This window comes from Haliotis asinina, chromosome 10, assembly GCF_037392515.1.
Source record: "Haliotis asinina isolate JCU_RB_2024 chromosome 10, JCU_Hal_asi_v2, whole genome shotgun sequence".
NCBI lineage: Eukaryota > Metazoa > Mollusca > Gastropoda > Lepetellida > Haliotidae > Haliotis > Haliotis asinina.
In genome coordinates, this window is record NC_090289.1 from 8,153,819 (window position 1) to 8,176,621 (window position 22,803).

The following is a 22,803-nucleotide window of genomic DNA, read 5'->3' on the forward strand; positions in this document are numbered from 1 at the left end:
TGTGACAGACCCTGTACTTGGTCTTGTTGGGCCTCTCTGAGTGGCGTGTATTGGCACCCTCTGACGCGACATCACTTTCAGGCACTTTTTTTGAAGGGACTGAAGATCACGTCATTTGGACAGACCAGGTATCTCGTACCTTCCAGCGAATGACACATTCCTGACGTCAGATCCGAGGAGTAGACAAGGATGTCAGTATTCCATAGTAGAACATGACCGCTTTTCGAGGAGGCTTCATCATTATTCCGACAGCAAACAAAAGAACTGGAAATGATTACAGTGTCCTTTTGCGGCAGACGATGACAGATGCTCTGCAGGGGTGACAATTCCTCTCTACGGCGTCAAATCGGGTTAAATGCGCATCATGACTAACACAAAACACCCTGTTCTTCCCTCAACTTGACAGGAACAGGAACTTGGCAAAGCTCCTAACGAAGAGTTTAACAATGCTCCCTTACCAGCCAGACACTTACTCTGGTCATTATACTACGGTTCACGGTGTACGGGTGTTGTGGATATGTGTACGTTTCAGCCACAGTCAAATACTCATATATTGAGGGGTGATCTGACAAGGGATCTCACTAAGTGTTGGTTGCCATTGTGTAACATGTAATGTGTTACTCGATGTGGTTAAATGAACTGGTAGTTTGAAACTTCTATTGGAAGGAATAAGCTATCGTCATACTCCCTCGATTTCTAAAATTCAGAGTGTAGGAACAATTTCCCAGATAATCATTTTTAAATTACGTAATGCTCAATCAAGCCATTAGAGATATACACGAATATATCTAAAATGTAAATGTATGTGATGCCTAAATGTCTTCTTGGAGTTATCTCCCTTCGATACTATGTGATCCGTGATCAAGCAGAAAAATACATATTTTGTGTCGCATATCTGATAGCCGAACAAACCAATCAAATACGTTTTGTTGATGTTATTTCAGGACTGAATACTGTTTAATGTTTTACATGATCAAACTGGGAGTATTAAAGAAACAGTTGAATCAAATTATTTCCACACGTTTACTTCATATTTGCCGGAGTTTAATCTATGTTCTGATCGAGTGTTCTCAGTAAAACATGATCAAGACTATTTAATTGATAGATCGGTTTTGTGAGGCAATCTGGGAATAGGAGTTTATGTGAAATACGGGAAACGAATTAGACCAAAGCCTAAAGTTCTGATAATTGCAATACAACTCCTAGAGTTGCTCTGAGGATGATTGTGCCCAGATGTATATCCGTGGAGGGTTCAAACATTCTGCTCAAAGCTGCGTAAAACTCATCTCACCTTATTAGTGTCATATTAGGCCTCCAGCGACTGAAAAAACAAACAAAACTGCAAGATACTGGTATCGACAACATTTTGTAAGATACCAAACATATCAGCATTTACTTTCAGATTGGGAGGAGACATGGAATAAAGACATTCTTTCTTTTTTAACGAATTGGGGAACGTCTTGTCTTTCGTTTTAGGGACAGAATTTTATTCGTCGGTGTCTCTAAAAATTCCTTTAAACTGTTTGAAACATTAAATATAATATTTCTAAAAGGTTTTGTATTGTATTTCAATTAATTTCAACGTTTCATATTACAAGGTTGGAATCAGGGCGAGGAAATGAAAGTATGAAAGGTTAGGGGCCATGAAATACTTTTAATGAAATTCTGTACGTTGCCATTCAGTACAAAAAAATATCCCATAATGTTCATAATCACGAACGTTTTTGTTCTACATATCTTGAACAGCTGATTCATTGCTGCTACATGGTTCAAGTTCAGTAGGGAAACCAGTCTAATCACGTCTGTGTGTTTCTTACCGTATCAGATAGCAGTACAGTCGCTGATAGGCGGACATGTCGACCAAGTTCACATGTAGTAATCTGAACTCTGGGGTACACATTGGATGATATGTCACCATGAATATTTTCCATGACTTTCATGCTTGTTACGTACGTCGCTATCGCATATACGTCGCTTGCAGTTCGTCTTATATGTTATCAGCCTCATAAGTATTTGCTCATATTAGTGAAGGGGTACATTTTGATCCAGCGGACGTCTTGTACCGTAGTCTATTCTAAATATGTCAAGATAACAAATCTTGGGTTGACAGCCATATGTCTAGATCTACTGGTTTTGCAAGAGGGGCGCCTTGTAGAATGACTATACGGAAACTTCAGAAAAAGTACTGAACCACTCATAAACTGAACTCAAACATTTAACTAGAGAGATGACGAGGCATTCACAGAAATTACCTGGACATGAACACACAATGTGTAAATGGCAAAGAATAAAGTATGTAACTATAATTTGCCTAAACAGATTCATTCAACAACAAAATAGTGGTCAAATGCTCTTGAAAGGATCAATGACGAGAGTGAAATGAAATTTGTTTGAAAACGTGATAGTAAGAACAGGAATTTGTTTGTAAAGGAGATACGAGGATCGATCAAAGGTAGTTCGCCAAACTATATTCTCGATGTCCAACGTTTGAAAAGTTTCCAGTTTATTTTGAATACAAACGTGAATCATTAACAAAGCCGTATCCAGCATTTCACATGTGTGGATAATGTGGTTAACGAGATTTTAGTAATCACGCCACATTTGGGTATAATATTCTAAATAAAATAATGAAATAATGAAAAACGATCTGTCATTTGGTACCTCTTGGATAATGGTATGCTCTCAGATAATATCATGTAAAACGTGTTCCGTACAGTACTGGATGACCTCCCGTCACAATCAACAGTCACAAATCTGGATGGCTTCATTTATATTTTAGAACGGGGATGCTTTTAAGGACATCCCCGACGCTTTCAAAAAATGTGTCTAGATATTCAGGTCGTCACTGTTTATAATATGTTGTAAGCTGACACTTATGTCACCATTCAGTATTTAGTTTGAACCCATTGGCATTATTTTATGATTAAGTGAAAACATTAGGATAAGTTGTTTCCTTAAGATTACGCCATCTTAAACGGGTGTGTAGCGTCTCCAAAAACGAGCTCTTTCAGCAAACATGAAGGTTAGAGCTACTTTAACTATCGATTGTTTTCTATTCCTATTTACGCACTTTAACACGTAAGTTTGATTCCAGAGGACTTCTACCCATCAAAACCAAACTAAATGCTTCTTGCATATTTTATTATGCAGGAAATTTCTGATGCATTTATTGCAGATTTTGCGTTTATAAGGGGTACCAAGGTAAAAAGTCAAACATAATGAAGATAGTGAGACTGGAACAAAACCAATTTGCTCGAGGTTAACAGATAATATGCAGAAAAAAACCATAAAACAGCTGCATTTGTATCATTTCCGAGGTGAGGTCGACTACTTTTTATCCGACCCTCGTTGCGAAAGCAAAATATGAAATATGACCTCTGGCAATCTTGATACGAGATGTTGCGTCAAATGGCTTACGTATATCACTAGCCACTTGCCTTTTATTGCCTGACATCACACATCAGTACTCCTGCAATGCAACAATCATAATTAAAAACCCAGCAATTATTTGATGGAGATGAAATCAAAAGCGATAAGTTAATCCCGAATGTTAATTACGCCTCCTGTGTTCAAGGGCAGACATCCTGCTGTTAGAAAGTATAGACAGACCTTGATTCCCACTTGATATCTTTTACCGCCATGGGAACTCAGTCAAACGTGTACCTCCCTCCGAAACGCAATCCCACGCTTTCCCATCTATGTCTTTTAAACTCAAACAATAACTTCATCACGCCTAGAATTCACGCAATCTTAACAAAAATTGATTCACTGAATCACAAAACTCCTTAGTGACTGGCTCCTTCTGTGTCGTCCAGTTCTAAATGGATCTGGGCGACATGGGTCGGTTGGTGAAGTGCTTGTAGAACATCGAGCAGTGTAAGCTATGTCGACAGTTAGTTTCCGGCTCTGTTGCGTGCTCTCGTCAAGTAAAGGCTCATGGTATCCGATTTGATGGTGAAATCCGACATGAATCAATACAGGCAGTCGACAGAAGACACAAACTGCAGACACCGTGAGGAAAATGCAGTTCTCAAAGCATGAGAGTACTTAGAACTTGGAAGGACAATTACAATTAGAAAAAGTTCGAAGGCGGGATTTTAGTTCTCAGCGTCATGTCGCCAATTTGAAAAATCACCTCCTGAATCCACATCTTAAGTCGGTCTATTTGGGTCGTATTAAAATCGAGATCCATCGAGATGGAGTTTGAGATGTCACATGTCAAAGATATCGAATAATCAAGCTTTATAGTACCAGTTCCTAATAGTTATAAGTGACAAAATCGCACTGAACATGGCGTGAATCGATCACATACAATAAGTGATGACACCTGGTGTTTGTGGAGGCAGTAAGCTTCAGGTAGAACAAACAATGCTTGCATAAAAATGTTTCTGTGTTGCTTGATGCCACGTAACAGCACAGTCCCCACACAACAGTATTGTTCACACGAAACAGCATTGCTACCACACAACAGCATTGTTCCCACGTAACAGTATTGTTCCCACACAACACCGTTGCTACCACACAACAGCATTGTTCCCGCGTAACAGTATTGTTCCCACACAACACCGTTGCTACCACACAACAGCATTGTTCCCGCGTAACAGTATTGTTCCCACACAACACCGTTGCTACCACACAACAGCATTGTTGCCACACAACAGCGTTGTTCCAACACAACGGTGAGCTGTAAAAAAACCCGAGAATTGACAAGACAATCCAGTCATAGCAAAAAACATCACTGATCATAAATAACGTCTTTGTTTTCCTAGATACGTCAACAGACAGTATGGTTGACGTGTGAATTGGGCATTGTCAAATATATCTCGCACTAACAATACAGGGTTAAATCAATGATTAACTAACGAATTTAATAACACGATATAACTCGATACTGCCCTTCATCATGTAGCTTGTCCTGTCATCCGTGTTTTTGGCCAATCCAATAGTTTCAATATGTAAACCCAATATATATATGGTTAATTGAACAACGTTTTGAATTCCTTAGCTGTGAGGAATGTCCGAATACTCTCTAATTTACACTTTTTTCTAAAACCTATTTTATAAAAACCCTATATATATTTTATAAAACGTATATATATATATATATATATATATATATATATATATATATATATATATATATATATATATATAGAGAGAGAGAGAGAGAGAGAGAGAGAGAGAGAGAGAGAGAGAGAGAGGAAGAGGGAGACACACACACACATAGACACACACACACACACACACACACACACACACACACACACACTTCTATTGGTTTTAGATAATGAAATTATGGGATTATTGGATTGGCAAAAAATACGGATGATACAACCAGCTACATGATGAAGGGCACTATCGGGTTATATCGTGTTATCAGTTGTAAAGCTACTGAATGCTGTAGGGTGTGTCCAACTAAATACAATTATCTGGTGTTTGTAATGTTGGATTCACCATCCATCACGTCCAGATGTCATCATTATACACAGTTAGAAATCGCCATTGGTCATGTTTTTGTGAATTTTTCCTGCATTGTCATTGAGTATAGCCAAACATTAACCCTAATACACCGAACATAGGCGCCTCTATACACAGGTGTATATACGTGTATTTGCATAACCGTGTATATATACACATACGAATCAACATGCACTGCAAAAGCGTTCTCTAGTTTACACCTGTGAGTATGCTTACGCCAGGAGCAATTTGCAAATTAAATTATGCTCAACTGCAAGATGTATATGTCGTAATATTTATTTTTTAATACTTGTGTTTAACCTTAGAGAATGACGTAATCAATTCCTCATCTATTGATTTGTTAAGAAAGTGCCAATAGTTCTATTTGCTGGAGTTGACATAATTCAATATACCACATTAGCGATTTTACTCGGACCTTCGAAGCTGGAGGCACAGCGTTTTAAAAGTTGCGTAAAAACGAAGTGAAAACATTTTACTTCATGTGAAGATTTCTGTAAATTTACTAATTTCTTTTACGACTTTGATTCGAAATTGACAAATTAATGTTGAAACCACGAACAGACTGAATGTGTATGCTGTGCATTCTTCACATACCTTGTTTAAGTCACATTTGTGCAAAATATTTTACGTGAGTAAATGTTGGGACATTAGTAAACACAGGGTATTAGGTTTTTCGATAAGAATAGCAGTGTCATGAAATAAAGTACAACAGTCACCTGACGTTAGTGGTAGCAAAAGTTTAATTGAACAACGTTTTGAATCCCTTAGCTGTGAGAAATGTCCGAATACTCTCTAATTTACACTTTTTTCTAAAACCTATTTTAATTTTACAACTTGGAATTGTTTCCAAATTTATGTCTTTTCCCAACTTGTGATTTTTTTATATTTCAAAAATCTACATAGAAATAAATTCGTCTTCAGTGTATAAAGCTATGCACAGAAGGTCCATGAAACATTTCCTATATTTATTACATGTATTAATGTTTTTTTCAGGGAACAAAGAAATCTATTCAAAACGGCATATTTACATCTTTAATGATAACTATTGTGAGTTTATCAGGAACTAGACCTGACAAATGGATTTTCAGTTATAGAAATCTGTAAACGAAAAGCGTGATCTGTATAAACCTAAGTGTATCCAAATTAAGTATATCAAGGTATTTTAATACATTAGATGTTTCTGTCTGTTCAGTTAATGTTAAAGAGCTCACATTAGATCGCCACATGATCTGGCCTCTGATGACAAATGTGGATTGCGCAATATTTTTGATCCCCAAGCCGTAAAACGAGTCCCCGTATTCACGACACTGAATACGCACTGGCAGCGCATGGATATGTGATTCAGTGGAAAACCCTCATCTCAACATCAAAGTAAGTTAAACATGATCCAGCAATGAACATAACCGGTGCATGAATCAAGACGAAGCAAATACTTTAATAGGGATCCACACAAACACGATTCCTCGTTTCGATGATATACATTTTGTCTTATTTGTCTGTTTAAGTGAAGTAAATGAATGACTATTTAAGAGAGAAATTGCAGGTGTTGGCTCAACGGTGAACCCATCGTGTTCGTCAAAATCCCATGGAAAGACATGCGAATGGATAATTCGCATAAGATGATCTCCATTTGACGTGCACTGAAGACACCAGATTATTGAAAACAGTTTAGGTTTTTCCAAATGTCACCCAGAGTTACGTAATGTATACATACTGTTCGATGTCTATACGCACCACAGCAATGTCTCGTTGCCACGAAGTTAGACATGTCTGAGGGTGACATGAAGCGAAGCTGGTCCTTCGATGGCGTGAATCATTGACCGGTTGCCCACATATCTGTTTGGGTGTTGTTTATTGATTCCAGGAATTGTTCGAGCTGTTAAAATGGCAGTTTGATACCAAAACGTTGGTGCACCAACTGAATATGGTTGTCTTTGTATACGTGGACAGCCTTTGACAAGTCATGAGTGGTACCCTGCTTTTGACAACCACTCCAACAGAAATCTTGTCTTTCGGTGAACATTAAATGTATGGCAGCTTCCTTTTTGACCTCTAACTGTTTACAGCATACCCAGGTCACGTAGGCGTTGATTTGGATAACAGGCTGATGAATGGCAAAACAATCACTGTGTGATGATCACGCTGACAAAAATACTATAGTGAGTTTCATTCGCCCATGAATCATGCGTGAAACATGCAATAATTCTAAATTCATAATTCAGAATAAATCTAATTTTATTGAACTTTATATCAAGCGTAGCTATACTTCCTGGTACCGGTAGCACCCCCATGAACACAATTTTCATAAACAATGGTATTACTTGCGCCACAGTTCAGTCTTGTAAAATATCTTGTCTAGTCACTGAAATGGCATTCACTAGAACCATCGCTATTCCTACAAGCAACGAAAACGGCCGGACATGCTGCCACATACACATGAAAGAGTTGTTATTTCGTTTCGAATTACACAATACATTGCACTGTGTCGGACTAGGCACACGTGTAAACGTGAATGATGTAGTTACGAAAGCATGGACCCTCTTGAATTACAACGTTAAATACTTAAGTTGCTTGAGCCGTTCATTGTTAATAAACATGTCTCGCGATATCTGATGACGTTAGTTCCCTATGAAACAACAATAGAGCTGTTTTATTGATATTGCCATGCAATTTATATTCATGACTTCCCTACAGATAACGATAGGGTAGGTTGGTGTTTACGTAAGAAAGATGTTGATAAATAAGAAAAAGGGGAGCGTCATATATCCCTTTCCACAATCACGAGGCCTGCATTGACTCCTGGGTCTATACACTCCCTGCGACAACCTATTAATTTGAAATTGGCTTGCCTGTATGCATGACTCACCCGCTCTAAACTATATACAGACAGTCTGACAGCAGACACACAGGCAGACAACAGACACGCACACGCACACGCACACGCACACGCACACGCATACGCACACGCACACGCACACAATGCCCTGTTAAAATACGAAAACAACAGTCGAGAAATGAACATCGATCCACAACAAATAGTAATGACAAGAAACATTTTTATTTCTGACAAGAAACAGATTTATTTGACAATGCTATATTTCTGGCAAATAAAACAATTTTTTTAGCCTCACACTCGACACTAAGGAGGACAAGTTCAAGGCAATGGAATGACTAATTAACTGAATCACATGAATACCAGTGACTATTATACAGACATTGATATGTTATCTTTGTTTATGAGAAGCCCTTTATACCCTAAGTGTTCCATATATAGTTTTGTTATCACTTATCACGCAGTAAGGAGATAACAAGGAGATTAAAGTCTAAAATTACACAAAGGATAGGGGAAGGAAGAGACCTCCTTGATGTCGTCCTCCAGTGTATCTGCTGTAAGCTACTGTACACGTACACTGCATTGTTCATCTCACTCAAAACACATTCTATCGCGGTCGTGTGTGCAAGGTAAGTTGTGTCTCTAGTTTTCACACAGAAAAACGTCTTTGAGGGACATTTTTTGAAAGCCGGAGAGTCCAATAGGAACAAACGTTATGCATGAACAATTTCTTTATTGAAGTGATTTGACGTTTCGATACAGATTGTTGACATGGATCCAATGATCTGAATGGACACGTCGCATCATCTGCATAAAGATGTTGTTGCTCCATAAAGTTTATCCTTATCTTTTTCCAACATCTCTGATTTATACTACACACACGTTCGTTTGCTGATAGCCGCTTCTTTCATCAAAACATTCATAATTTATTAATTAGCCAAACCCCTTTTTGTTTTCATTATGATTTCACTTTAGAGTTCATGCATTAATTGAGTACAGACCTTCGGTGCATTTCGTAAGGAAAGATAAGACCGCTGTAACGCACATCGTTCTTCACAGTTACAGCTCCCAATGTATGTATGTATGTATGTATGTATGTATGTATGTATGTATGTATGTATGTATGTATGTATGTATGTATGTATGTATGTATGTGTGTATGTGTGTATGTGTGTATGTGTGTGTCTTTATGTATGTATACCGATAAATATCTATACTATCCAACAAACGTAGGACTCACCTAAAGCTTAAAGCATTATGCGAGTATATTATGTATATGTATGAGGGTACATTAATAATAGATTAATATTCGGAAATCAATTGGCCCCGATGGAATTCTTGGCATTGCGCTACCAGAATGTTGTAAATAGCTGTGCGGGATATACATAGTGATATTTCAGTAGGCTATCGACGCCCATCATATACCAAAAATTTGGAAAACATCGCCTATAATCCCTGTGTCATGTCACACTTTATATATTTGACGGTATGTCTGATTTATAAACCTGTTGAAAGTCTGATGAAGCGGCTTTGATTGGGTTTATTCGTCATTCAGAGTACAGGAAAATGATGAGTTTACTTCATGATGCAAAGAGAATTGTCTCTGCCTGAACATAACAGACGAATTGACTTCCGAACCAGATAAACCAAATAGGAACCTGTTTGTATTGAGGGTAGTAGAAACAGTAGAAGAGTATACATATGCTGTTAATAAAAGTAGGGGATAATGAACTTTCAGTTTGCTTAGGAAGTGTAAAAGTTAACAAGCGTTTCAAGGACAGACGTCTTATGAACACAATACCATTTCTCTCTATTACCATCCCTAAACACAACGCATGATATGTACGTGCACAACGCAGAAATCCCATACACGTGCATGGGGTCCCATTCTTGATTTTGACGTCGAGAAATCACTTAGAACATTCATTTTGACACTCATCTTGCATCACACATTTGTTAGTGTTTGTTTCTAGTCGGTTTTAAAATGAAAATCGTATACATACAAATTACATGTCATACACCAATTATCTTTTAAAAAACCCATTCCAAATAACTATGGTTGTAAGGAGGTGCAAATGGTGATGTACTCTCAAAACATTCAATCATATCAACATTGATTATATTGATTGTGTAAGAGTTTATCTTAGTGCAATTAATGATGATAAACTTTCATTGAAATTAACTTCATATCGAGTACATGAGAAAGAATAACAGAGGCTTTTCATTCTGCGGAAATTGCGAAACTTTTGTGTAAACATTAATATCTTAAAACTATTCTACCAAACATTAAGAACAAAGAACCGACCACTTTAGAACAATCACCCTTTTATAAGAATGTTATGAAATTCTACCTTCCTACCGCCGTTTCAAAATCATGAATTACAAAAATAATATAACTTATCATTTATTTTATACAGCATAAAACGTCAAAATCTTCCTCCAAATAGTGAGATAGTGAAGTCCATGATGAGTCACGAGTGATTAGAGTATCATGTACTTTGATTAGGTTATGATTCATCATTATATTCTGAATAATTTGACACTGTGAATATATATATTATGTGTTGTTATTTACTTGTATTGACTCTTTGAATGCAAGACAAATTTCCTTACAATAAAGTTGATCTTACCTTACCTTACCTTGGGGGAACCAAGTACAAACCTTATGGATTCCACGAGGTTCATGCATCAAATTGTCGAAAAAACTGTTTTAGAGGTTAGGCATTTTAGAAGTTGTTGAGCTGAAGGTGACGGAACAAATTTTATGGATGATCAACTTCTTTATTTTCACAATAGCGACGTTTCGGTATGCATTCTTAAACCGGTATGGATTCTTAAACCGTTTTCAGGCATCAAATGCTTGAAAACGGTATAAGAATCCATACCGAATCCATAAGAATCCATATTGTGAAAATAAAGAAGTTGATCATCCATAAAATTTGTTCCGTCACCTTCAAATTGCCGAAAAGCATTTGTAAATATCATGCATGTGAACAGCTGCGCTTTGGTGTAACGTTTTGTAAAGAAATTGCTAGTTTTTAGTTAGTGAACTCTTAACAACAATCTTTTCAACATACTGTGCAAACAGTACCTTTGAACAATATGGACTATTTTGCAAAATGTAGTTTAGAACCGCTGACTGAAGCAAGTGGCAACATTTACACAGTGACTAGTGAAAATGTGATGGGTCGTATATGTATATACAATGAGAGAAACTAAAAATGTTCCATCTATCCTATTGTCAACAAGCTTTACAAGGGTCATCTCACCAGGGATACTATTTTTGTCCCGTTTTATTCATAACAACGCCTATCTTTCCTCTGCTGATTACAGGGGTTCACTGATGCCTTAGTGCAAATAGGTCGTTTGACTTAGATGGGATCGAGGTAAAATTACACTTCATCTGGACATGTTTTTTCCTTGAAATACATTAGATATCTCGCTCATTATAACTAAGAGCAATTTATCAGCAGTGATTTCAGAGCTTTTATTCAACAAAATTAATATTGGAATATTTCTTTTTAAAAAGAATATTCTAGTTTTTTCTGTCAGTAAGACACTTTTATATTTATGTTTCAGACGTTGCCAGTTTTGCGTGAGGGTACTTGTCATCAGAGAAGACTACAACCAGGGTAGCAACTGTGTTCACGGTCCAGTGTAAAGGATTTACATACTTAATTGGCATATTCGTACAACCGAAGACTGACTGTTGTTTGATAAGCCACTGCACAAACTGACCCCTGACCAATCCACTCTCAACGTTTTTTTCTTCATCTAATCAGCTGCTACAGCACAGATATGCGCGATCAAGTCATGGCGTGTTTTGGAGGTTGTGTAGAAGAGACAAGTCCTTTCTATTCCACTGCCGAGGAACACAAAGAGGCGCGTCTACGTGACAAGCAGCTGACCAAGATGTTGTCAAAGTATCACAAAGATGAACTGAAACGATTAAAACTTCTCATGCTGGGTAAGTTTCATCTCACACCCTTCAAAAACACCTAACACACACGAATTATAAGCTGTAAAGAAGCACTGCTGTGAAGCTTAAGGCAGCAGGCTCCTCTTTCAGGTTTCCGTTCAAACTATTTTTTAAAAATCACAGTATTCATTCTGCGTTTTATACCAATTACTGTGGAACTGTTTGAAGGATCTGCTAATGCTCCTTATCAGGTAGTGTATAAATGGCTTCACCTCAAAATTGCATTCTATAAATATGGCAATTACATTGCAGTTGAATGCACAAATTAATAACCTTGACAGTGTTTAGACCCTATTTATCCGGACTGGAAGTTTCTATCGACATCGTCCGGCTTAAAAAGATCTGTATAAACGAGTCCTTGGTAAGAATATTGATCCGTCCGAAGATCACCTAGAAGCTGGGTTCCGAGTAAACGGGGTCAGACTGACGGGGATTCATTGTATCAAAGCTTCCTTATACAATGCTTTGTAAACAGACTCTCCTGCACTCAAACTGAATGATCCCAACAAATGTTCTGTGATAATAAATCACTGAACTGCATTAAACTGGCTCCACAGACGTTAGTCTTGTGCAAACACTTCATGTTGCCCGTCATCCACAGGGTATAAAGTCAAGAAACGTTGCCCATTAATTGACTCTGGATTAATAAATAACTCGCCCACCTTACATGATCACAGCAACGGCCATTTAACTGCGTCTTGATAGATTTATGATGCTCTTTAGAAACCGCAGACACATGTCCTCATACAACCATGAGTCACAAACTCGCTTTGTTCATCATTCACGACGGAATATTTGTAGTTCAGATATATTCATGTGATTCCTTTCAAAGCATCTGTCATTCATCCATAAGATATTGAAGAAGCAAATATCTGTGTGAAACTGTTTCATATCTATTGCCGTGCCATCAATTTAACGCTACGGTAAACTCGAGTCTGTTTACAAGGACACATAGAGTTCTTTTAAGTTCGATCATGCTTTTTGACTTTGCATGCGTAAAATGGCTGGGATATTTTACAACGTCAAAGATTCGTATTTATAGTTCGTGTATATCATTGATTGTATGAAATATCCTTGGGTTTTTTTACCACTTACATTAATATTTCTAGGTACTGGCGAATCCGGCAAAAGCACAATTACGAAACAAATGAGAATAATACACATTAATGGGTTTGACAACAGGTGAGTCATATCACGAAGAGACCTCTGCCAAGAACACAGAGGATTGTACGTTACTGAATATATCATTGAGGAAGTTTTTCTTTTTAACGAATTACATTAAGAAATGATCTAATACAAATTAACACTTGTCACTTGTGTCTTCGGAGCATAACTAGTTGACTCTCAGTTTGACACAAAAACGTTAACCGTTAGAGAAGCAGGTGTGAAACCAACCAACAACAAAGCAACGTGGTGTTATTCTCAGTTGGTGCATGGTACAGCATGCCATGTTATGCAAGTGTTCGTCGTATGTGAATAAGGGGTTAGAGGAATTGTGTTATTAACAACTGTCTGTCTGAATCTAGCACAAGTCTAAATTTAGCGCACCATTGCCCCTTACTGAATGGATAGTGGATAGTGGATAGTGAGTGAGGTAGTGTACTTTTACTCAGCGTTTAGTAATATTCCTGCAAAATCATGGCGGATGCACCGGAAACGAGCTTCACGCATGGTACAATTTATAACAATGGAAATATTGTTGCACAACATTGCCTCGCACTTGGAAATGCTTACTCAAAATATGTCCCATATTACCAAGGATATTGTCATATGTTTACTGTCTTTTGTGGTTCCCGCATTAATAGGTTTTGTTTTCAATTTATTATGGCAATAATGATATACTTTCTTCTAGGGAGAGAATGTCCAAAATTGTTGACATAAAGAGGAACGTCAGGGATTCTATTCTGGTATGTAAAAACCCTAATATTTTTATCCCATCATTGATAGGAAGCATGTCTTATTCACGAATTAAAGTGACACAGTCAGCTCTTGCTCATTACGTGTTCAGTTGTGAATGAATTTAGTTTTACGCCGCACTCAGCAAAATACCGCCTATATGGCGGCTGTGTGTAAATAATCGAGTCTGGACCAGAAAAATCAGTGGTGAACAGCATGAAGATCGATCTATGCTATTGGGATACGATGACATGTGTTAGCCAAGTCAGCGAGCCTGACCACCTGAAGACCAATCAAATCCTGATCTTCACGGGTCAGTTGTATTAGGATGTGAATTGGGACTCAGTCACAAACGTGCTGAGGATGTCATTTTGATATTTTTGTGAAAATAAATAATTGGTAGCCTAGCAATTTGTGCAAATTACCGCTTCGGTAATAGGAAACAGTAAGAGGTTGATAATGAATGAAAAAGATGAGGTAGTAATGGTTTAGGCCAACTTCAACGGAGTCTATTTTAACTTTAACATGGTCTAGACGTTTACAAAGATCAATTGTTTTTCCATCCACAGTTTTTGCAAAGTTAAAGTTGTCTTGCACGGGTTGTGGAATGCATTCAGTATTGAAATTTCCATTGTATGAAATACATCAATCAACCTCACTTTCCAGATGAAACATTATTTTAAAAAAAAAATGTTGCAGGCAATATTGATGGCAATGCCGCAGTTGGGTATATCTCTGTCTGATGATGAAAACCAGAAGAGTGTGGATCTCCTGTTGGAGGAGGCACAGGATGCAGACCGACCGGTTTCAAATGTGAGTGGATTGTTTGTATAACGATATTTTAATGAGCATCGGCCAAGTTACAATCCTGACTACTCTATCGTTATTGATCACCAGTGCGTTGGTTGCCAGGGTCTATAACTGTATCAGGAAACCCTACAGGTGGTATCAAACGAATTGATGACCTAAGATGTTTTACTATTTTCCAGGATTTCCTGACACATACAGAAATTCTGTGGAAAGACAGGGGCATCCAGGAAAGTTACAGTCGTTGTAACGAATATCAGCTATTGGACTGTGCAAAATAGTGAGTGAAGTGAGATGACTTTCTAATTTATTATTTAAAATGTATCAGTTGACTTAATATTTCTTTTTCGCCGTATAATTATATACTTGCATTTTATACGTATTTTGAGCATGCATATGCAGGTTCGTTCAACATTTATCCATATATAATTACAGCTTTTTGGACAAAGTCAACGAAATCCGAAGCCCCGATTACCTCCCTTCCGATCAGGTGAGCTAACGACGTATATGGTGTATCAGTTGCTAACTGGGAAAGGACCTGGGAAAGGACCTGGGAAAGGAGTAGCCCTTTGGGTTGCGCCCCTTTACCCATAGTATTTCCGTTGTTGTTTGACAGGCCGTTACCCGTGCATGTCGGCTTCATTATGTAGGGTAAAATCAAACCGTTTTGAGTGAGTGAGTGAATAGGTTCGGTTTAAAGTCTTCTTTAACATTGCATAACACCTATTGTCTCTTCCAGGATATCCTCCGTTGTCGAGTCATCACAACATGCGTGCAGCATATAGATTTTTCAGTCAACGATTCCGGTCAACAAGTTCAGTTCAGGTATGATCTTTGCACTGCTGATATATCCTTCCACTGCTGATATATCCTTACACTGCTGATATTAATCAATTAATCAGAGGCGTAAAATGCATTTGGAAAGTGTCCATAGTATATGTATGAATCCCCTTGCCACAGATATTTTCTGCTAAAAGCAGAGTCAAGTGTACGGTTCCGATTATATCATGAGCATGTCTCTGACTGTTTATCGCCATCAAGTAGTGTCCATATTCGAAAAGGTGAGCGCATTCTGACCGATCCATGTCACTCGTCTGTACGGCTCACTGAAATGTAGAAAAGTGAACTTGAAGCATTATTTAAACGTTTTGGGTTTTTTTTGTTGAATGTGGAACGTAGCAATACCGTGTCCTACATGTTACAGTGTTTACGATGTTGGGGGACAGCGCGGGGAGAGGAAGAAATGGATTCAGATGTTCGACAGTGTCGTTGCCAACGTCTTTGTTGCTGACGTCAGCAGTTTTGACCTCACGTTGAGGGAAGACCCCGCGAAGAATAGGTTGCTCGAGGCGTTGGAGATCTTTGAACAGGTCTGGAACAACAGGTCAGTAAGAACTGGAACAATGGGGTCCATTTATTGTCTGACACCGATCCCATCAGTTTCCATACTACGTATTGGTTGCCTTTAACTAATCGAGTCTGGGCGAGGGAATCTTATGATTAACACAAAAATCAAAGTTCCAAACGATACAATTTTTGTACACAATTTACTGCTTGAAAATGTAATTATCAAAAATAATAGAAACTTATTCAAAATTCATTTCTGCTTTACAAATTCTCAGTCCCATCGGTGGCTTGTACATTTATCACCAGCTCTACAGTCCATCACATTGTCCTAACCGGATAATTTTTTAGTCCCAGTGAGTGCCGGTTTTGGCAGCTTCCACTGTAGTTGGACAGTTTCCCGATTTTCACTGATAAATCTATGTTTCAGGTTTCTGAGGCACGTTTCTTGCCTCCTATTTTTGAACAAAATCGATATTTTGGCGGAAAAAGTATCCCGTAATCACACGCCCCTGGAACTCACAAGAAAGTATCCACATGTCTTTCCTGACTATGAAAAATTCGAACCAACACGTAAGTTGAAATGTTAGACCCTGTTTGTTGATGCAGTTTTAGAATTTCATCTGTGAAAATAAAAATAGCTTTTCAGCGATGAAAAACAGAAAGGAAATTATTGGAGGCATTGCATTTATTTACGTGGTGCCTATGTCTGACAATACCCGAATACTTTAAATGCGGCGTAAAACCTCTCATTATTAAATCACAATCGAAACATAACAGCCACATAGATGTATTCCAGTTTTACGTTCTGTCCGTTAATGCCATTCCTGTTTCGAAATACTGAATACTATTTTTGTCAAACTGATCCGTTGGCGCTAACGCAGTGACAAATCAAGCTATGACGTCTCTCCATACTTAAAATATATATTATATTTTTCAGCCAATGAGAGACTGGACTTCATTAACTCATTCCCAGGCAATGACGAGGTACCGAAAAAACGGAACAAGAAAACGTCTCGAACTGATGTCGATCCTGGCACCATAAAAGCAGCTGTGTACATCCGCAACATTTTCATGGTAAGTTAATGTCTGTTATAAAGCTATACACCATCAGTACCGACAAAAGATAAAGGATTTCATGAAGTGGCAAAACCTTGGGAAATAAACTTTCGCCTTGAAACATCGTAAAGCCATATGCGTAGAGCCCGTCCCAGGTACTGCCAAGTCCACGCCTCCTGAGAATACTGACATAGTTATCTCCCTTGATGGGACTGTATTTAGTATCATCAAACCGTCAGGCAATACATGAGCAGAGGCAGATCTAGAGGATGGAGAGCAACCCACCCTACCTCACACCCCGCCCCACAACCCCCACGCTCAACCCCCCTCGAAACTATCCCTGTGGAACATCCTTCCCTCCCTCCCTCACACACGCGCACACACATACACCTCCAAAATGGATGCCCTTGATGAGTGAGTTCAAATTAAAAGTCACGTGACCAATATATCAGTCATATTGTGTCTGGAGCATGTTCTTTGTGAAACTATTGCCGAAGGACAGTATAATAACTAGCAATTCAAAAAGAGTAGGAAAATATATTAATGGAAACGGAAATATTCGGGAAACTATACAAAGAGTGGGACGAGAGATCACGGGTAATGTAAGGTCTCCTTATCTAGGACCATAATCACTTATGGCACCTCTGTGTTGGTATGGTACCTGTGTGTCAGCAGGATTTTACCTTGCCCTAATTACTGTTGATTGCCAGAATTCATTCGATAAATGGATCAGAATGATAAGTTAATCACGTGGCCCAGCATATGCCTAATGGCGTCGCGTGTTGGTAATGCACGTGGACACTGATCAAACTAATCTTCTTATGCTTGCCAATCTTCTGACGCTTATGCACAGCTCTGATCTTGTTGGTCATGCGAGGACAAGGAGGTATACTTTGAAGACAGAGTATACTGTGAAGGTGAAGATATACCAACACATACACCAAACCCGTTATAACGGTTGCTTTACCTGCCTGCGTGCACACAGAATACGTGTGACAGACATTAGAAAAGGAAATCGATATGTCTTACATATCGTGAACAAATGAAATCAATCTAGGCTAGGTATCACCATCAGCTTAATCACGAAGGAAACGTTTAGGACTGAGAATAATAAAATGATAGGTTTATTCTCACAATACTGAATGGTGCAGTCGTCTGGAAGGATATGTCCATCAGTTATCGCAAATATATGTCAGCACAAATTTATATCAAGATTTTGTCGCTTGTGCTATACATTTTGAAGAAATGATCTGCTTCTAAAAGTACCGACAATGTTCCAGTTGGAGATGCAGAAACAAACAAAAAATGGATGCAATATTCTTTGTTATTTAACTTTTGAAGTTGACCCACATGAATTGCTGATTTATTATCTTATCTTTAGGATGCATTCTGATGTGTTTTCGTCATTTTCTGGTGCCAGAAAAACATTTTTAGCTTGTCCATAAGTCGAGAAAAAACGAATCATTTGTAGCAAGAAATATATTTCCAATAAGATTCTGATGAAAGAACATTCACTCTAAGTGAGTAGAATTATGTCTGGTAATAGTTCATGATGGATGTTTAGTTATTTTTTATATTCGCATTCTCTGAATTTATTATTTTTATTTTAGAGAATCGTGACAGGGGACCTGAGGTTGCGTCAGTGTCTTCAAGATCAAGATCCTGACTGGCACCAGTTCCATACGTGCCAGTATTACTACACATGTGCCGTCGACACACAGAATATCACAAAGGTTCTTGAAGGCTGTCGGTCGTTGATAATAAGGAAACACCTGGAGCGATTTGGTATCATATAAACCCCTCACACAGGTGATCCACCGTCATCTACACTGAAAGCTTTTTAACTCATGGACATCACTGACATCGATCGAGTTATCCTGTGTTCGGGACAAGCGGATTGCAAAGATCATGATAGGCCATAAGATAATCGTCTTATAACGAATTCTCAAAGTTCGAAATACCCAGGTGATGTACAGCGGACTGCAATAATTCAAGTAAACATGTCTGCATTTGTCTTAGGCTTTCGCCATACAACCAACACACAGGCGGATATATGTCTGAAACGACTGACTGTGTGATGTGCCAGGTAATCTGCCGAAAGGTGAACACCTCGAGAGACTATTCGAATCCTGAATGACCAGTGTATGTGTGAGATATTCAGATCTAAGTGTGCTTAGAACCAGAAGGCCTTGTCACAGATATCATTATTGGCATAGTGCCATCAATGACGTCACAATGTGCTCTATGGACTTCACGAACTACGTCATCATGACGTCATCAACCTTGTGTAGATCTGACAATACTGCCGCTACTGTTGAAGCGAGGCAGTTGACTTGTCTTTCAAAAAAGCGAATAATATCGTTTGTTATCTTGACTGAACATTGTGACCATGACTATTGTATATAACCCAAGGCTGTGAAATTATGTACATAAGAAACTTTCCTTATCTATATAGATGTTTTTACTTTAATCACCCTGATTTGCTTTATTTGGATACATATTACCTTCCCTGAATTTCGTCATGCATAGATGATTAAAACATTAATGAGTTAAAATGACAATGCACACAATAATCTACAGCATTATGTATTAATTGTGAGCAGCTATTGATTTTCATGAACGTGTCAAGGAAAACGAAAGTCATATCAGTGACACAAACATTTCAAGGTTAAAGAAGCAAGGTTAAAGACCACAAACTAGATCTGGGACGAGTATGAAAAAGGGGAATCGAGTACCCCCGTGTACTATCTGTTAACTGTCTGCATATTCACTAGTTCACTTGTTGACAGAGATGATTATAGAAATCTTGATAATAATAATAATAATAATAATAATAATAGACTGAATCTGATCTTTGAATATTTAATTTACGTCTGTTTAACAAAAATAAAGAGTAACACTATTACTGAAATTCCTCCTTAAAACATTTTGTTCTTGCTGTTGCTGTGAACTGATTACTCACTACTCAAGCGCAGATAAATTACAGTCGTTTATAATAGTCCCCATTAATCGGACGATACCATTTGTGTAAATGTGTGTCACGTCAATGATGAGGAAACCAGGTTATTATCTGATCTTGTCATTGCAGAGTTCTCTCCCTTTCTGGGTACTCGATTCCAAGAAATGGGACTTGACTCCAGCTGAACTCGAGTACACGTCCCAGTCCTACAACAAAACGTTGTCTGTTGAGATTTGGGTATACAGACATTCTGTTTAAACTGTTACTAAACAATGGCCATCTACCATAACCACCAAAGGGATTGCCCATTTTGTTTACAGGGCTAGGAGAAAAAATAAATATACACCTTCAAATACAAGTATTGTTTTAAACTGATACTACATACCTAATAAATAAAATCAAGACATCTCGTAAATATTGATTGTTTTCAACACACTGACGCATAATGTTTTCAAACATCTTGTAAGACAATTAGTATCATTTTTGCCTTGATTAAAAGTCCGAACCCAAGGAAACCAAATGGTCAGGTCCTTTTATGGAAAGGAGCATGCTAAAACCAGAATACATATATACTGAGGGAAACAAGTAAGGGATCACATGAAAGCGCAAATGTTCCTATTTTCTGCGAAAAATACGGAACACTTGTCCTTTCATGTGATCCCTTATTGTTTCAATAAGTATCTATGTACCATACTGATCGTTCTGTCTTCACAGACCGTACCTGGTAGATAGTATCTCTAATTTTATTGAAATGACTTGACACAGGTGTTAAAGTATCAACTCCTCCTTAAATCGTATCCAGTTGTTCTCTCGCGGTCATGTGACCATAATACAACTTGTGCAAAAGTAGATGCAAAATATATTCGATACAATACCACATCTTTAGCCATTATCATAGTATTATAGTATGTTATTTGTTCATGCAGTTATCGTTGTTAATAAAGCTTTTCAGAGCTTAGAGCCTTCAGACGTTTCGGGGACCTGTGTTATGGAGACGGCCATTGTTTGGACTGAATATGAGACAAACACAATGACACCTTACTTCGCGTACACAGTCTGCACTTTTAATTTACATAGCACGTGGTGTGTAATAACCACGAATACATGTGTCTGTTTTCAATAAGTTATGCTATAATATTTTCAAAATCAATTCACTGATTATTACATTAATTTTCAGTTCAGTAAATCAAGGCACTGGGAGTATTTTCTCTTTTTCTTGACATTTCTGGATAAGGTTGTGTTGTTATTCCTCACATTCCATTTTCAATGTTTTTTTACTGTTTTATCATAATGCTAAATATGCTTGGCATTTCTATTTCATTCTGTTTCTGTAATAAAATCAATTGATGCATACAATGTATGTGTGTGTGGAGGGATTGGAAAAATGTAATTACAAGATGTGAATTATCCTAATGGTTTGTCCAGATTGCTCGCGATAATGGAAAATAGACAAGGAATTGGATTAAAAGAAGACGAAGCTCGAGGGTCTGGTATCTATTTTCAAATGAATTTCTAGACGTCATAATTATGAATGAAATTGAAGGATAACTTCTATGTCATTTATTCCTTGTGTGTACCAGATCATAAAACGTAATTCGATAATGCCAAACGTTCTTCTTGACTGAACTGATTCAAACGTATTATGTCAGTATATGCACCCAAACACATGTCAGCTTCTATAAAGGAAAGATGTGCCGCTTTATATGCTGGGTGAAATTAGTCTTTGTGCAGTGGACTAAATCGTCTTCTACGAAGCAATGGTTTGGTTTGATCTGGACCCGACAATCCACTGATCAATAACACGAGCAGCGTCTTACTTGGGATACGATATGTGTCAACCAGGTCAGCGAGTCTGATCACCCGAACCCGTTAGTCTCCATTTACGACAAGAATGCTTTGCTGAAGATCAATTCGAACCAGGATCTTCATGAGTTCTATGACGGAATGAAGTACAGTGGGCGGATGCCACGTTGTACACCAAATATGCTCTCTGTATCTTAATCAAAAGCAATGTGAATGACGTATCGCTGATAATTGGTTTGCTTGTTATCTCAAACCTAAATCAGCCTCAGTGAATTAATATTGTACAGCTGATATGCATTCACACGTGAATTAGAACATCGCTTCAGTCTTCAGGTTTAAACGACTGAAATATCAATGTGTGACTTGGTGGGTATCAGCCTCTGATGTTATGATGAAATCACAATATATAAGATATATGATAAAAGCGTTACTTGTCACTGCTTGTCATTTGTGTACAATTCCAGTGTTGATGTAGACACAGACCATAGAACGATAATTAAGATAATACAATATCTTAACTGCCTTCTTGAATGGAAAAATTCGGCTTGGTCAGTCGGCAGATATGATACTCTCAGCAGTGACAGGCACCTTGTAATGAAGGTCTTACATGAACTATACTGAGCAGCAAAAGAAACGCAATGAAAT

At 37.9% G+C, this 22,803-nt stretch overlaps 1 protein-coding gene across 2 annotated transcripts in view; it reads left to right on the forward strand.

Annotated features, from left to right (window-relative positions):
- LOC137298945 (guanine nucleotide-binding protein G(s) subunit alpha-like) overlaps positions 1 to 21,708 on the forward strand; it is a 36,927-nt gene extending 15,219 nt beyond the window's left edge. Inside the window, exons 1-12 of one of the 2 annotated variants that reach the window (XM_067831338.1) lie at positions 8,803 to 8,940; positions 11,891 to 12,278; positions 13,400 to 13,472; positions 14,143 to 14,197; positions 14,886 to 14,999; positions 15,176 to 15,273; positions 15,429 to 15,483; positions 15,733 to 15,818; positions 16,198 to 16,377; positions 16,768 to 16,910; positions 17,278 to 17,414; positions 19,007 to 21,708. In XM_067831338.1, the coding sequence (XP_067687439.1) occupies positions 12,110 to 12,278; positions 13,400 to 13,472; positions 14,143 to 14,197; positions 14,886 to 14,999; positions 15,176 to 15,273; positions 15,429 to 15,483; positions 15,733 to 15,818; positions 16,198 to 16,377; positions 16,768 to 16,910; positions 17,278 to 17,414; positions 19,007 to 19,192 (1,296 nt within the window). In that variant the 5' untranslated portion in view covers positions 8,803 to 8,940; positions 11,891 to 12,109 and the 3' untranslated portion in view covers positions 19,193 to 21,708. Of the gene's footprint in view, positions 1 to 8,802; positions 8,941 to 11,890; positions 12,279 to 13,399; positions 13,473 to 14,142; positions 14,198 to 14,885; positions 15,000 to 15,175; positions 15,274 to 15,428; positions 15,484 to 15,732; positions 15,819 to 16,197; positions 16,378 to 16,767; positions 16,911 to 17,277; positions 17,415 to 19,006 lie in introns of those variants that run through there. The other variant, XM_067831339.1, reaches the window with a different exon arrangement.
- Positions 21,709 to 22,803: the final 1,095 nt, after the last annotated feature.